Source organism: Crotalus tigris, unplaced genomic scaffold (assembly GCF_016545835.1).
Source record: "Crotalus tigris isolate CLP2741 ecotype Arizona unplaced genomic scaffold, ASM1654583v1 scf7180000018468.2839379, whole genome shotgun sequence".
Taxonomy (NCBI): domain Eukaryota; kingdom Metazoa; phylum Chordata; class Lepidosauria; order Squamata; family Viperidae; genus Crotalus; species Crotalus tigris.
Window position 1 is genome coordinate 1,980,093 of NW_024097024.1, and position 14,342 is coordinate 1,994,434.

At 35.1% G+C, this 14,342-nt stretch overlaps 1 protein-coding gene across 30 annotated transcripts in view; it reads right to left on the reverse strand.

Moving 5' to 3' along the window:
• ABLIM1 (actin binding LIM protein 1) overlaps positions 1-14,342 on the reverse strand; it is a 209,196-nt gene that overhangs the window by 82,834 nt on the left and 112,020 nt on the right. For all 30 annotated transcript variants that reach the window (XM_039352749.1, XM_039352752.1, XM_039352744.1 and 27 more), the window contains exons 3-4: positions 4,104-4,287; positions 2,410-2,519 (exon numbers count right to left, since the gene is read on the reverse strand). In XM_039352749.1, the coding sequence (XP_039208683.1) occupies positions 2,410-2,519; positions 4,104-4,287 (294 nt within the window). The remainder of the gene's footprint in view (positions 1-2,409; positions 2,520-4,103; positions 4,288-14,342) is intronic.

Here is a 14,342-nt window from a genome sequence, read left to right on the forward strand (position 1 = left end):
GGACAAGAGGACTTCGTTAAAATAATTTCATAGCCAAATTTGTTTATATTCATAACACATGTAATACGTATCTCCTCATAGCATAGCAAACCTGTCCCCATTCTGTCAAAACTGCTCTATCTAAAGTTATAACATTCTAAGTTTTTTGTTTGGACTCTATTAGAAGATGCTTTTGTGTCACTACTGTGTTTTTTTAGGATTTTTGTACTGTTTTGTTGAAAGGAACTCTATTTATAATACAAACTGTTGCAGACAGATGTAGTAAGAATGTAATGTAATGTGAGTTGTTTAATGAAAAGTTACTTAAGAATACCAGACTTTTGAATTTCTGATTTGTGATTTCTAAAATGAATGAAAGGCAAAACAAACACAACTCCATTTATTCTACTTTGGGTAACGTAATGGAGAAATGTATCTGTTTTAATGTCTTCTCATAGGACATTTGATGTTATATTGCATTAATAACCACAATATTACATTCCCCATTACCATGCTTTTGTGACAATTTCTATAAAAAAGAATTCTGCAATACTTATGTAAGTTCGAATGATTACAGATACGCAGAAATAGAAAATGATGTGTGCTTCTTTAAGGAGTTTCCATGTGGGTGTATGTATATGTGTGCATGTGTGTGTGTTCAGAATAAACACTGTTTAAAGGAAGAAAAAACAACTGAAAGAAAACACAAACACTAGTAAAAGCAAGAAGCCAGATCCATCTTTCAGAGAACAGCTCTAAAAATATGGATATGAAATCTATTTGTTACATCTACTAACCATGTTTAAATCTGTGTAATGTATATGACAAAGAATGATGCAAGTGCACACATATTAGTTCCGGGATCATTACCTTTATCAATAGAATGGTTTATTTTAAAGATAATCAATTTTAATCAGTTGCTGTTAATTCATATGCATGTATATATGTATGTATGTATGTTCTGGCTTTATACATACATACATACATACATACATACATACATACATATGTGTGTATGTATGTGTGTATATGTATATATATACATATATATACACACACACACATATATACACACAAACACACACACACACACATATATTTGAATTTCTTTTTTTGTGACAAAGAGTTAAAGAGTTAAATGGGAGACTAGGATGGCCATTTCGAGCTCATTTTGCTCTTATCAGCTAGCTATCCATACACTTTATGGGATTCGAACCTGGGCAGCCTGCATGCTAGGCAATTGTGTCAACCTCCAGGCCACCTCTTTTGTCAGCTGAGCCAAGAGAATATATAGAAAGTTTTTTTTTTCCTTTCCGGTCAGACTGGGTTTTTTGGTTGATACACCTTAGTATTTTGACTGCTATACTGTTATAATCACTTTTGCCTTGCAGCCCCCCAAACTAGGGGCCTTAAGCAGGCTCAAGTCGCTACAGCAATACATTACAAATTCAAATTCCTTTTTTTGTCTGAATAATATATATAAACATTAATGGGGAAAAAAATATCAGCTGCAGCTGAACCAACTAGATTAAGAAGGTAGAGAAGACAGTCTCTGAATGTGTCTATAATTATTTTTTGGTGTACTCTGCCTTTCTGTTGGAGATTGACTTAATTCAGCTTTCCTTTCAGTTACTTTGTTGCATGTTTAAAGTTTTCCTTGCAAAGAAATATTTGTTACATATTAAAAAAAGAGATGCACGCTCACACACATACACAATTAGCTATTGAGGGAATAAAATAAAACATTAAATAAGCAAAAAGATCTGTGTAGAATCTGGATTCTAATATATTTAAAATAAAGTTGGACAAAGAAAGAGGTTTTAGATCAGTTATAACAAAAGACATATTCATTAATAAATTTGGTTAATATTTTGAAAGTCCTTTTGCAAATTTGACTTCTTCTCATCTAATATCTACACCTAATGTAATCCTAATCTTCTTTACTTCTCTTAAATATTTTCCTTACCAATTTTTTTAAAAGCAAGTAACTACCAAACATAAAGGTCTTATAAAAAGGTTTTTACTTACTTTTGTTTATGAACAGAAAGGATATTAAAGCAATTACTTAAAACTCTAAAAATGTTGTAAATGCTATTTTAATACAAACCGTAATGCTTCTATGTCTCCAGCAGGTCAAAATTAAAATAATATAACCTCTGAATATTTGTGTACAAAAGAATTTGACCTCTTTTGAATAAAAAAGAACTATGCTGGATCTACCTAGTTTCTCCAGATGCAGTTAAATTAAACAACAACAAAAAAATAAAAAAGCAGCAGACTGCTGAAATAGGGGGAGACTATATCCAATTTCTAGAATGCAACCCCAACTTGCAGCCAAACCCAGCACTGCACATTAGAATAAAGCAGCAGCAGAAAATAGAAATATAGCTCTCCAGACAGTGGAGTACTTAGAAAAGATACAATACTTACTGCTGGAAGTGGAGAGTTCTTTTGGACTGGATGCCATTGGTTGAGCACACATTTGACAGAGACAGTCTCTTCCATTAAAGGTAACACGGTCTCCTGGAGGAAAAGGACGTCTGGGAAACAAAAGAGGCATTTTAAGGCAAGGCCATCTCTAGGGCTACATTGTCTTTCTCAGCAACTTCCCGTTGCTGCAGCTGCTGTAAAACCAAAGTCTCTTGCAGGAAAAAGGGCCAAAGCATGTTCAAAATGCGGTATTGGCAAAGATAGACATTTGGAGAAAATCCAAACACTAAATGTATCTCAATAAAGAAAAAAATAATAATGATAGGAAAAAAACTGACCAATACATTTTTATTTCAAAGGTTTGTTTGTTTTAAAAAGCCCAGGCCTATGTAAGTGTTTTCATTAGGAAATGAAGCCTGCTCGTTGATAGTTTGAATGCTCAAAGGAAAATCTTTAGAAATTTCTATTATTTTTTTCACTGAAAGTATACGCGATTAGATAGCTCATTTTTGGGCAGTCAATGGAAGCAACAAATTCCAGAATTTAAGCAGTTCTTGGTGTTCTAAACAAGCAGAGAAGGGAATGCAGCTACTGGAGACTATATTAGGTGTTTTCATTACTCAGAGCCAGCTCAGCTATGTTTCTTTAGGAAAAGAAGGGTGAGTTGATTAAAAGTAGATACCGTGGGAACGAACAGATCCTGCAACTACCACAAAAAATTAAATCAGAAATTATGGCATGAGGGAGTTCAGCTTCAATAATAGCAACAAAATCCAGTTCTTCAGAAGGTAGGCAACAGCTAGGAATAAGAATATTTGGCTTGTAACAAGTCAGATCTAGCTGTCCATTACACTGATGGATTGGCTAAAGCTCTGCAGAGTTTCAATGTCTTTTTTTTCCTACAGTGCTATGCAGTGCTCTGTGGAAGGGTAAGGAGGATAATCATTCAAATAAATTTAAATATATGAAAGTATCACACAAATAAAAATACATTTTCCAAGGCACTATTTGTCAAAACATAAACCTAAAGATACTTTCATATTTTTTATTAAAATTACAGATAGAGAATGTAGTGAGAAAAAAGGGACATTCTGCCTCTAAAAATGTTTTTTTCCTCTAAAAGACTAATGGGAACCCCATAAACCTCCATAATCTTATGGAAATTTAGACAAAATTATCTTGACGGTTGACCATGCTGGGTAGGAATAATTTCCTGATCCTGACCAAAGGAGAAACAGCCCCTAGAATCCAGTTATTTCCAAAATGTCTTTTATTAAATGCCGGTACTAGCTAAACAAGAATTATACACTTAGCTTCCATGATCAGGTAAGTTTAGGTATATTCAAGTATATCCAATCTTTATCCTTTTGCAAATGAATAGCTAAAAAAGGAAACACCACAGTGAATTGCATGATCCTATACCTCAGTTATGTACGTACATATACAAACATATATGATCCTCTACCTCAGTTGCATACATACATATACAAACATATATAACTCAACATATCAATAAAAATCAAGTTTTTCTTTTTTGAGTATTTTTTCTTTTTTCTCTAGCATTTATGTTCTTTAAATCTTTGATCTCCTGACATCCATATAGATAAGGTGATAAAGAATGAGGAGAGGGAGGAGGAGGAAGAGGAGGAGGAGGAAGAAGAAGAAGAAATTTTGTTCAGCATTAGTTGACTTACTTGCACATAGTGCAGGCAAAGCAGTTGGGATGATATGTTTTTCCCAGAGCTGTTACAACTTCTCCTTCCACAAACTCCCCACAGCCATTGCATCGGGTCCCATACATCCGCTGGTAATCCACAGTGCAAAGGTAATCACCATTCTTAATGAAAAAGCCTCCTTGAGCCAAATCACACCCACACACTGTGAAAATATAAAAAACAACAACCAAGAACAAATCAGTTTGAACATAAAAAAATACAACTATTTGTAACTGATAATGGAACACAGTTTGTCACCTGTGTTAGTTTTCGAAGCGTATGTAGTGAGGTTAGAAAAGGAAAAGAAGAAAATTAGAAGATGACAAAGAAGTCAGGGAATAATAATAAAAAATTAAGCAATAAACAGAATTTTGATGAACAAAGTGGGCATCAGGAAAGGCAACAAGATGGGTGGTGGAGACTAGACACCTTTCTAAGTAGAAAGTGTTAAAAATAAAAGGAAAACAATTCAAAGGAAAAAAAATCATAATGGATAAAAAGAACAGCAGACTATTTCTAAAGCCTGCAGCTATGACTAAATTAGCAAAGGATAAACATCAAAATTCAAATCAGGTTTCCTTAATCACTATATATTAAAAATTGAAGAACGACAATTCCTGGGTACATACATTTCAATAAAAAAGGAAGCGATCACCAGGAAATAAAACACCAAGGTTTTAATAAATAAAATCAAGCTTTCGATGGCTAGCATCTGCCATCATCGTCAGGATACAAGCTAGCTAGTGAGGAAACCTGCTTATAAGCATAGCCACACCTAAACTCTATGCATGGACCTTGTAACAGGTCCAAGCCGACTAATCCTTACTTCACTTACAGCCTTCAATGATTCTTTCTTATAGCTCTTACTTACAGTCACCTAGCTTTCGATGGTTAGCACCTGCCATCATCGTCAGGATTGGTGGCAAGGATTGTGGGGGGATTGGAGGAGTGACAGGATTGAAGGTGCTAAAAAATGTGAACCGAGACAGAATCCCCAGCATGAAATACTGTGATTATGGAAATGCAAATGAGTACAATGTGTGCCGGAGGAGTGAAGGAGAGAAACGTCCCAATGAACACAGGAAGAAGAATCAACTCAATAGTGCAGAGGACCCTTTAACTTTGAGAAACACACGTTGCCTATATGACTCAGGAACTAAAGGGAGGGGGGAAGTGGGTGGTTGTGTGGATGTAAGTAAGAGCTATAAGAAAGAATCACTGAAGGCTGTAAGTGAAGTAAGGATTAGTCGGCTTGGACCTGTTACAAGGTCCATGCATAGAGTTTAGGTGTGGCTATGCTTATAAGCAGGTTTCCTCACTAGCTAGCTTGTATCCTGACGATGATGGCAGATGCTAGCCATCGAAAGCTTGATTTTATTTATTAAAACCTTGGTGTTTTATTTCCTGGTGATCGCTTCCTTTTTTATTGAAATATATATATAAATATTATATTATATTTCCATCAATTATAAAATAAATCTTTAAATCACTGATTAGTTTTCTGCTCTTTAGTAGATTTGCATGTTTTTTCCCTTAAATGAAAATCAATTTTATTTATTTTCTTGCTGTAAAAAATTAAATTGAATGTATAGACACAGTAAATCTCCTCAGTGGTAGAGAAAGTTTTATCACATGAACTCTACACTTAACAAGAGCATATATGATATTACCAATTTCTAAATATTTATTTGTACAGTAACACTTTTGAACTTCGATTGGAAAAAGTAAAAGCTTGGATTTATTTTCTACTTTATTAGCTTTATCTACAAATAGCTTATGATCAAAATAAAAATATGTAATTGCAAATTAATTTTAACATCCTATTGAAATTGCCCTACTTTTCCTCTCTTTCTTAATACTGATGGCAGAACAAGGTCAACAGAATTTTTTTTTCATGGCTTAAAATCTAAGCAAACAAAGAAGTTGCCTTAGTTGAAATAAATTTATCTGGTTTTCAACCAGTCCCTTTAGTCTGACAGTTACTATTAAAATGTAACACTTTTCGACATTAATGTTAAGATGCCTGCTACATTTAGACTGACTGGTAGCACAGCTTCACCCGGCAGGTTAACACAAAACAGTACCTTGAAATGTTGTTTATTTACATTTGGTTTAATATGCTAAGCAAACAAGGCCACTAAGATTTGCTCAAGTCATGATAGAAAAAAAAAATCCTGGTTCAGATATGACCCAAATCATAACTTATAGTGAATTTCTTGCTTTTTAGCCTGTTATATTTTTGCAATGGAATGACTGCTTTATATTCTACTCACTCTAGCACATGACTCACAAATGCAGCATCTCAAGGTTAAAAGATCACACATTTGCAAGTTTTTTTTTTAAAAAAAATAAAACCTGATACATGATATAATCCTTAATTTAGATGTTTCTGGAAACACTGCACGTGAAGCCAACATTATTCCATAAACAAACTCATAAATAAACAAGAAATTTAAGAAATAAATAAAAAATTTAAGAAATAAATAAGATGATTTTAAATAAATGCAGAGCAAAAGACACTTCTGAATTTTTTTCTGGAGCATATTTAACTTTTCCACCTATTGTGGTACAGAAGAGAGTAACTTTCCAATGGGCACTATGAAAGGATTGTATATTTCAAGTGGTTTACAACACATACATTTCCATTTGTCTCTGGATGCACTGTGCACAGATTTAGAATCACTGGGAATCTTTCTCTGAGATCTTCAACTGCTAAACAAAGGGTCTCCTCTCAGGATTGCAGGACCAACTCTAAAAATGCTCCAAGAATAGCATTCACGAGTTAATGTACCTTTCAGATGTAAACAACTCTCTCTCACACAGAAATTGTACACATGCTCTACATTTTTTTAATGTTCTGCCTCCCCACTGACAAAATGCATACTTCTTCAACATTAGAGATGAAAAATCTAACAAAACGATAAAAAATTTGTGTATCAAATGTGGCTCAAAATTTGGTTTAACAAAAAATGAAATAAATTAAACAGCATGGTTATACACTGAAAATGTAAAAGATGTTTGGTATATAGTATTCAAACTATTATCAACCTATGATTTGTACTCAAGACAATTTCAAGAACACCATGAACATAAACATCTAGTTCTAATAAGTAAATATAGTAATTTGAATCAAACTTTTGTACAACAAAAACATTTGACAATTTGAAGCTCAAAGCCTAAATATAAACTCTGTTCAGTGATATATCACATGTTTTAATTGTCTATAAACAAAGATCCCAGATACAATCAATTCCATCTCTTCCTAGTAGGGATGGGACCATTCCTATCTTGATACTGAGGATAATTTCTGTCAGAACGATGATCTGACTGAAAACAAAGGTGTGTCCTATGAATTTAATCTATTATTTTGGACTACATTTGAAAAGGTCATTTGAATTGCTCTGCATATTTGCTGAGTTTATTGCAGTAGGAAAAATAGCTATCCACATGGAAATAAGAGATGCATACCACTAGGAATGTATTTTCCTCAAATCTCCTGAGCAAGCGGCAAAACGCTATAAATGCTATATTTATATCATATCACTATGTTACATTATGTTATCAATGACAGCATTATCCCTATCACAATTACAAGCATATATAACAGACATATGAAACTCGTACTGTCACATGACATCACGCAATATATCGGGACAGTTTTGCCATTGCCAGCAATGGGGTGGGCGCAGCTTCCGCATGATGCATCTGGCCTGAGGGCTGGCAGTTTGACACTCCTGATATATAACAAATAACTTGAAAAAATGATAATTTAAAAACTGCAATAAAATTAATAAAAGAACTATCCATTTCTAATTTCCAATTCATCCACAGCACTATTATTTTTGGATTACTTAAAATGACCATTCTTCAATGTACGGTCTCTTCTCAATTTTATTGATATAATTTTTACTGAGTATTATGAGCCTCTCATTGAAAAAAAACCAAGCTCCTAAAAAGGCTATTATTGTATAAAAACAAAATTAAATTAAGATTTACATATGCATCATCAGTGGAAGAACAATAATGTACATTAACCTTTCAGATGTAAACAACTCTCTCACACAGATAAATTGTATACACACAATTTCTTATTATGGCCTATTACATATGACCTTCCTTCTGGTCATAAAACATTCACTCAAGGTATGTCTTCCTGAAAGTCAGTCCTATGGTGAAAATCACAGCATGAAAGAAAGCTATATTGGGACATATAAAGTAGGCAGGTCATGTTACACTAAGGACAAGCAACCTTGTTTAACTGATTTTTTTTCTAATAATTTGGAATTATGCAAATAGAAAACCCAAACTCAATAAACAATATCCTAGGCTAGGGCTCAAAAGGTTAAAAATAGTGGATGGATCAAAAAAAAAGAAAGAAAGAAAGAAAAGAAAAGAATTTTTTTTCTGAGTATTTTCTTCCTTCCTCACATGAACCCAATAGCTTGAATGGTAATCAAAATAAATAGCAGGAGCAAATATTGTTATTTGGGCGTAATGATCTCCAAAATGTAGACTATGATGTAGTGGTTAAGGGAGTTGGACTATGACTGGCAGGATCGAATTCGTTTTCAGCCATGAAAAAATAATGGACTATATGGATAAGTTTGGGGAACAACAGGAAGCCTAAGAAAAAAATCTGACAAGAGAAACAGAAGTTACCAATGGATTAACAGTCAAAGAAGAAATACTGGAAGGACCCACTAAATGTTCAGGTGGTTAAAAGCAATGGCAGATAGTTTGTACCTTCAGACTTGCAAGATTCTGTTAATGTTGCCTTATAAATAAAATAAAATTGACTCATATAGGCATGATTCCCATCTCATTTACCTGGAGGTTTCCTATCTGATTTAGGGGAGGTGCTCACTTTGTTTTTTTCCTGAGATATAACAATAACCAAATTCTGTGTCTTTTTCTGATATGTTAACTGAACTATCTGTCCTTAAAGTAAATGTTGTTTTATCATTATTCAATTGTTGTTGGAATACTGAAATTCAGTCACTCTGAGAATTTTTAATGGCAAATGTGAAGTTTTGAGGGGAAGAAAACAATTGTATGTATATGGTTAATTTGAAAGCAGAGATAATTTTAAATTATGGAAGTAACAGAAAGAAACAAAAAGACTGATATGGAAAACTGCTCTCAAATGATAATTTGTCATTTGTCATGAATACTATATATTCAATTTTATGATGTTCTTCAAAACAACCAAAGTTTTGTATACTTCAACACATAAACAGAATCAGGAGGACAAGATTTTAGGTAACAGAAAGAATTGAAATGAATGTGTAATTTCTTAACTATTAACAATCTCAAGAAAGCAGCCGAAAACATCCTCCAAAACATTTTGGAATCAGGTAACTTTCAGTCTGAGATCTACACAGAATGTAAGAATATAGTCATAATTGCAACTGCTTTACATAAATATCTTTCCAACATAACAAATCTCAGAGCATTAAAAAAACACTATCTCCATACAGGGGGTGGTGGTAGTAAAGACAGGACTGTGAACCGCGTCAGTTTTCATCTTTATACCTGTCTGTTCTGCAACTTTTATGCCAAACAGACCAGAAGCCAAACAGATAGAAGAGTCCAGAGGCAGTACTGCAAAAAGTCTAGTCTGTTTAATCAGCTTCACTAAAACTTAAATGAAAGGACAGATACTTCCATTCTATCTGACAGTAAGATGAGATCTTAGAGAAGAAGAATAATTATGCATAATTCATGACAAATAAAACTAATGGAAAAAGAATGCCAGAATAGATGATATATTTTGCAGAAGCTTTCTCACATTGAACCAAATTAAAAAAAATCTCACAATTAAATGATCAAAGTTGATCTACTAGTGGGCAGGGAAGGAATATATGAGGCACTGATGGCCTGATGAGTTTGAGAAGGCAAAAGTCTTATAGTCACAGCAGCTACACCAAACTTTAGGTTTCTGAATTTTTATTCAATACAATCAAGTAAGTCACTTAGAGGATTATGTTGCCATACAAAACAAGAGCATTCAGTTCATATTTCTTGAGCAAAATATTGCTGATTAAAATACTAAATTTAATACGGATTTTAAACTCTAACAATTTTAAGTGTCAAGGTTAACATATTCACAGAGGATATAGACTGACCAGATTCTAGTGGCTCAAATATTTGTTTCTTATTCGCATCCTACTTGCTTTGAATATAAACAAGCAACCATAGATTCCTTAAAGCAACTGTGCTGTCATGGGATCATGTGGGTGCTTACCGCAACTGGAGTACAATTGTATGTGTATGTGGAACCTAGACAGTTTGGGCCCACACTTGTCATGTATTGGCAGCTTCTGAGGCTGGTCTCCCATCCCAAGTCGTTGTTATTCCCCTGGTGTGCATACGAGCATCCAGGGGTTGGCTGTCAGGTCGCTCTTGCTCATCTTCCCCCCTGTCACAGGTGGGAGAGCAGCCTTGGAAGCTGCCAACACATTGACAAGTGCGGGCCCTTTAAGAACTACATGATCGGTGATAATGAGTGGACCAATGACCCAATCGAGGAGTAGGGTGCAGAGGCAGCCAGTGATATAAGTGAACTCCCAAATCCTAGTTTTTATACTCTGACGATACTCTTGCAAATTAAACAGTTGTGTTTATAACCTTATCCAGGTGTTCGATCATTTGTTATTTTTAAATTTGTTATTTCTACTGTATGGCTATACACAGGATTCGTATTTTTAATATAATTAGGGATATATATGTGTGTGTGTTAATTTTTTCTGGATTGCTAACAAAGAGTTAAAGGGAGATTGGGAGTATCCCAGTCTCCCTTTAACTCTTTGTTATCAATCCAAAACAATTTAACTGACAAATGATGTTGCAGTAGCGAATGCGATACAGGCAAAAGATTTCTTCCTCCCATATTTGGGCTGACAGGGTGCATCAAAAAACACTCAAGACACTGTATCTGGTCAGACAGAGATGCCAGGAGATACAGATGCCAAGATATGAGATACAGCGAGGAGAGGCAGGACTGACCAGAACGGGAAAGGCAAAGAAAGGAAGGATTGGGGGAAAGAGAGGACTAGAATGCAGACAGGACTAGAATGCGGGACTATTAGAGCAACTAGAGTTAGTTAGAGCAGACGGCCCCATTACATGATCAATGGGTAGAGCACGGAGTCAATTGGATTTATAAGCAAACTCCCCACCCCAAATGCTTACTCTGATGACGCAGGTAGTGGACCAGCGAAAGCTAAGACAGTCATTTTTTAGATTTTGTAAATAGTTGCTTTTATTGTTTTTATTGTTTTAACAATAAACAGCTGTTTCATACTTATCCCAGAGTTCGAGGACTTTGTGCCATTGCACACACACGCGCGCGCGCACACGCGTAAATAATGCACTTGTGACATGAAAAAAATCTGATCACAAAGATAACAGATTAGGCAAAAGATAGAACAGTTATGTAACAGAACAATTTAGTAGCTTCCTTACCTTCCCTGCAGGATTGTCTACATTCCTATATATTCTATCTCCCAAATCTAATTATGGCCACCTAATGCAGTAATGCAGTAAGTCAGATAATGCATAGCCTTATAAAATTGTTCTATTGTGTTCATAAATTCTCCTATAGCACTATTGAATCATGGTGGTGCCAGATAGTCTGCCCACAGAATAATTTATTTAACAGGAAATCACAGTATTGGATATAGAAAGATAAGCTTGTTCTGATAAATATGCCAACAGAAAAGTATGTGTATATGTGCATACATATACATATATATGAGACATATACACAGTAGTGTATTGATTTAATACCTGGCTGGAAGCTGTCTTCACATTATTTCCAATATAAAAACCAGCTGAATTTAAGGTCACTTCATACCAATCCCTTTAAGTAAGATGGTAGAGTTAAAACATTACCTTTAATTCTGATCTTCAATCTTTTTAGTTTTGCTCACAAACACAAAATAATTTAACTGAGTACAAAATCTGAAAAGGACAATGAAGTGTCCACTGATCTTAATGGATCTTTCCAGACTAAATATGGTGATAACCACCTGAAAGCTATTGGGGCTTATTAGATCATAAATACAGCTTTTACAAACAGAATGAAATTATTAGATGACTCAGCAAGTGGTGTAGCGTCCAGGTCCATTTTACAGCAAGGCACCATACATAACTGACTGAGGGTCAGTAACAAGTTTAAAATGCTCTATAATAGGGAGGTCTTCTTAAATAGGAAGGATCAATTGCAGTTGTGGGCTTTATAATGTGTGGTAAACCTATTCCAGCACAAGTAGTTAACAAAATGATCAGAATTCATTAATAACGTTCAATTAGATTAAGTTAGACAAAAACTGTTTAAGAACTCCATATTATTATCTGAATATTTTTATAAGTCTCATCTATACACACATACATACACACATATATACTGTATATAGCTATCAAGTAGATATTATATAATACCTACAATATACATTTCTACTTGAGCCATTGTACACAGTCACACAATGGTGCCAAGCACCTGAAAAAGTTGCCAAAATATTTTATTTTAAAATAGCTAGAAAAAATAGGACAATATTAGCAAACATTGCAAAATGCCTATTAACCTGACAACCTAGCAAGTGTAAAGTTAAGCCTATATACAGTGAATTACCATAAAGTGGTAAGCATTATCTGCATTTCACAAAATAAGCAAACTAAGTCTGTTTACCCTGCTAAATGTAAAGTCTTTTGAAATCCAAGTTCAATGCTTCTAGACTTCATGGGCACATAAATACAGTATAGTTTTTCTTGATGGCAATACTAAAATGGTTTGCTACTGCTTTTTTCCAGGATATTTTCTTCAATTTCCCTGCCTAGCATATAGCCCTTTGGGGACTGAGAATAATAACACACTTTCCTCACTAATCAAAGTTTTATTAGTCTTCTTCATAAATATAAAATGTACTAAGTATAGCTTTTTCATATAGTACTAAAATAAAATTACCATTTTTTCTTATAAAAAAATTGCTGCTGCTCATGGCTGTTCCCCAGGCTAAACAGAGTGTAATATTCTTGGATTCTTGATTATTCTTACTATAATCAATTTTATCTCATACTTTCCACACATGTTGTTCATTTTATTTTGAAGCCACCAGTCAAGATGTGAGTTACTCCTTGGATTAGCATCAGTCACAATCAACAGCTTATTGTCATTTAAATTTAAAATAAAAAGGTAACACTTAAATTACCATAGTTATTCTTTCTTTGCTAAATCTGCAAAACTTCCCCCTGGGGGAGGAAAATAGAGAGGGGAATTTTTTTATTATTATTTTGACATAAGGTACTAGGTTAGAATGCCTTTCTGAAAGTACAAACTATTTTGTTTAGTTTATTCATTTGCAGAAAAGGGGCGTTGTCTTACCTGAACGCCTTTTCTCAGCAGGATGATGTAGAGTCCAAATGGATGGGTTCTATGACGGCCTTCCTGCCTGGCAGACTGGGTAAAAACTTCGGCCACACCCCTTCCTTTGGGCGTGACCCCAGTTTTGACTTAGGCGAGAAACTTTGTTGGAATTAACATTGCAGCTCTTTATTATATCATTATTATCTCCCTGCCTAGACCTATCCTCTGGGTGGGCTTGGACTCTACATCATCCTGCTGAGAAAAGGCGTTCAGGTAAGACAACGCCCCTTCTCCAGCAGGATGGCTGTAGAGTCCAAATGGATGGGACATACCAAAGCCCTCATGTCCCCCTGGGAGGGAATGTCTAGGCTACCGAACTCTGAGCAGATACGACTTGTTGAAGAACTCTTCTGCCAAAAGCCGCGTCTGCTGCTGCTAGGGAGTCTAAACGGTAATGTCGAATGAAAACCGAAGGTGAGGACCAGGTTGCGGCCCTGCAAATCTCTTCCACCGGAGCTTGCGTTAGCCACGCCGCAGATGTGGCTGCGCTCCGAGTTGAGTGGGCAGTCACCTGAGTGGGTGCTGACAAATCCTGTGAGACGTATGCCTGTGCTATGCAGGCTCTGATCCACCTGCCTATGGTGGAAGGAGATACCTTCTTTCCCATAGTTGCTGGTTGAAAGGACACAAATAATGCTTCAGTCTTTCGGAAAGCCGAGGTGCGTTTCACGTAGAAACACAGCGCTCTCCGCACGTCTAGCTTGTGCCATCTGTGTTCTAGCCTATGTTTGGGTCTTGGACAGAAATCAGGAAGCGTAAGTTCCTGAGATCTGTGAAAGATGCTATTTACCTTC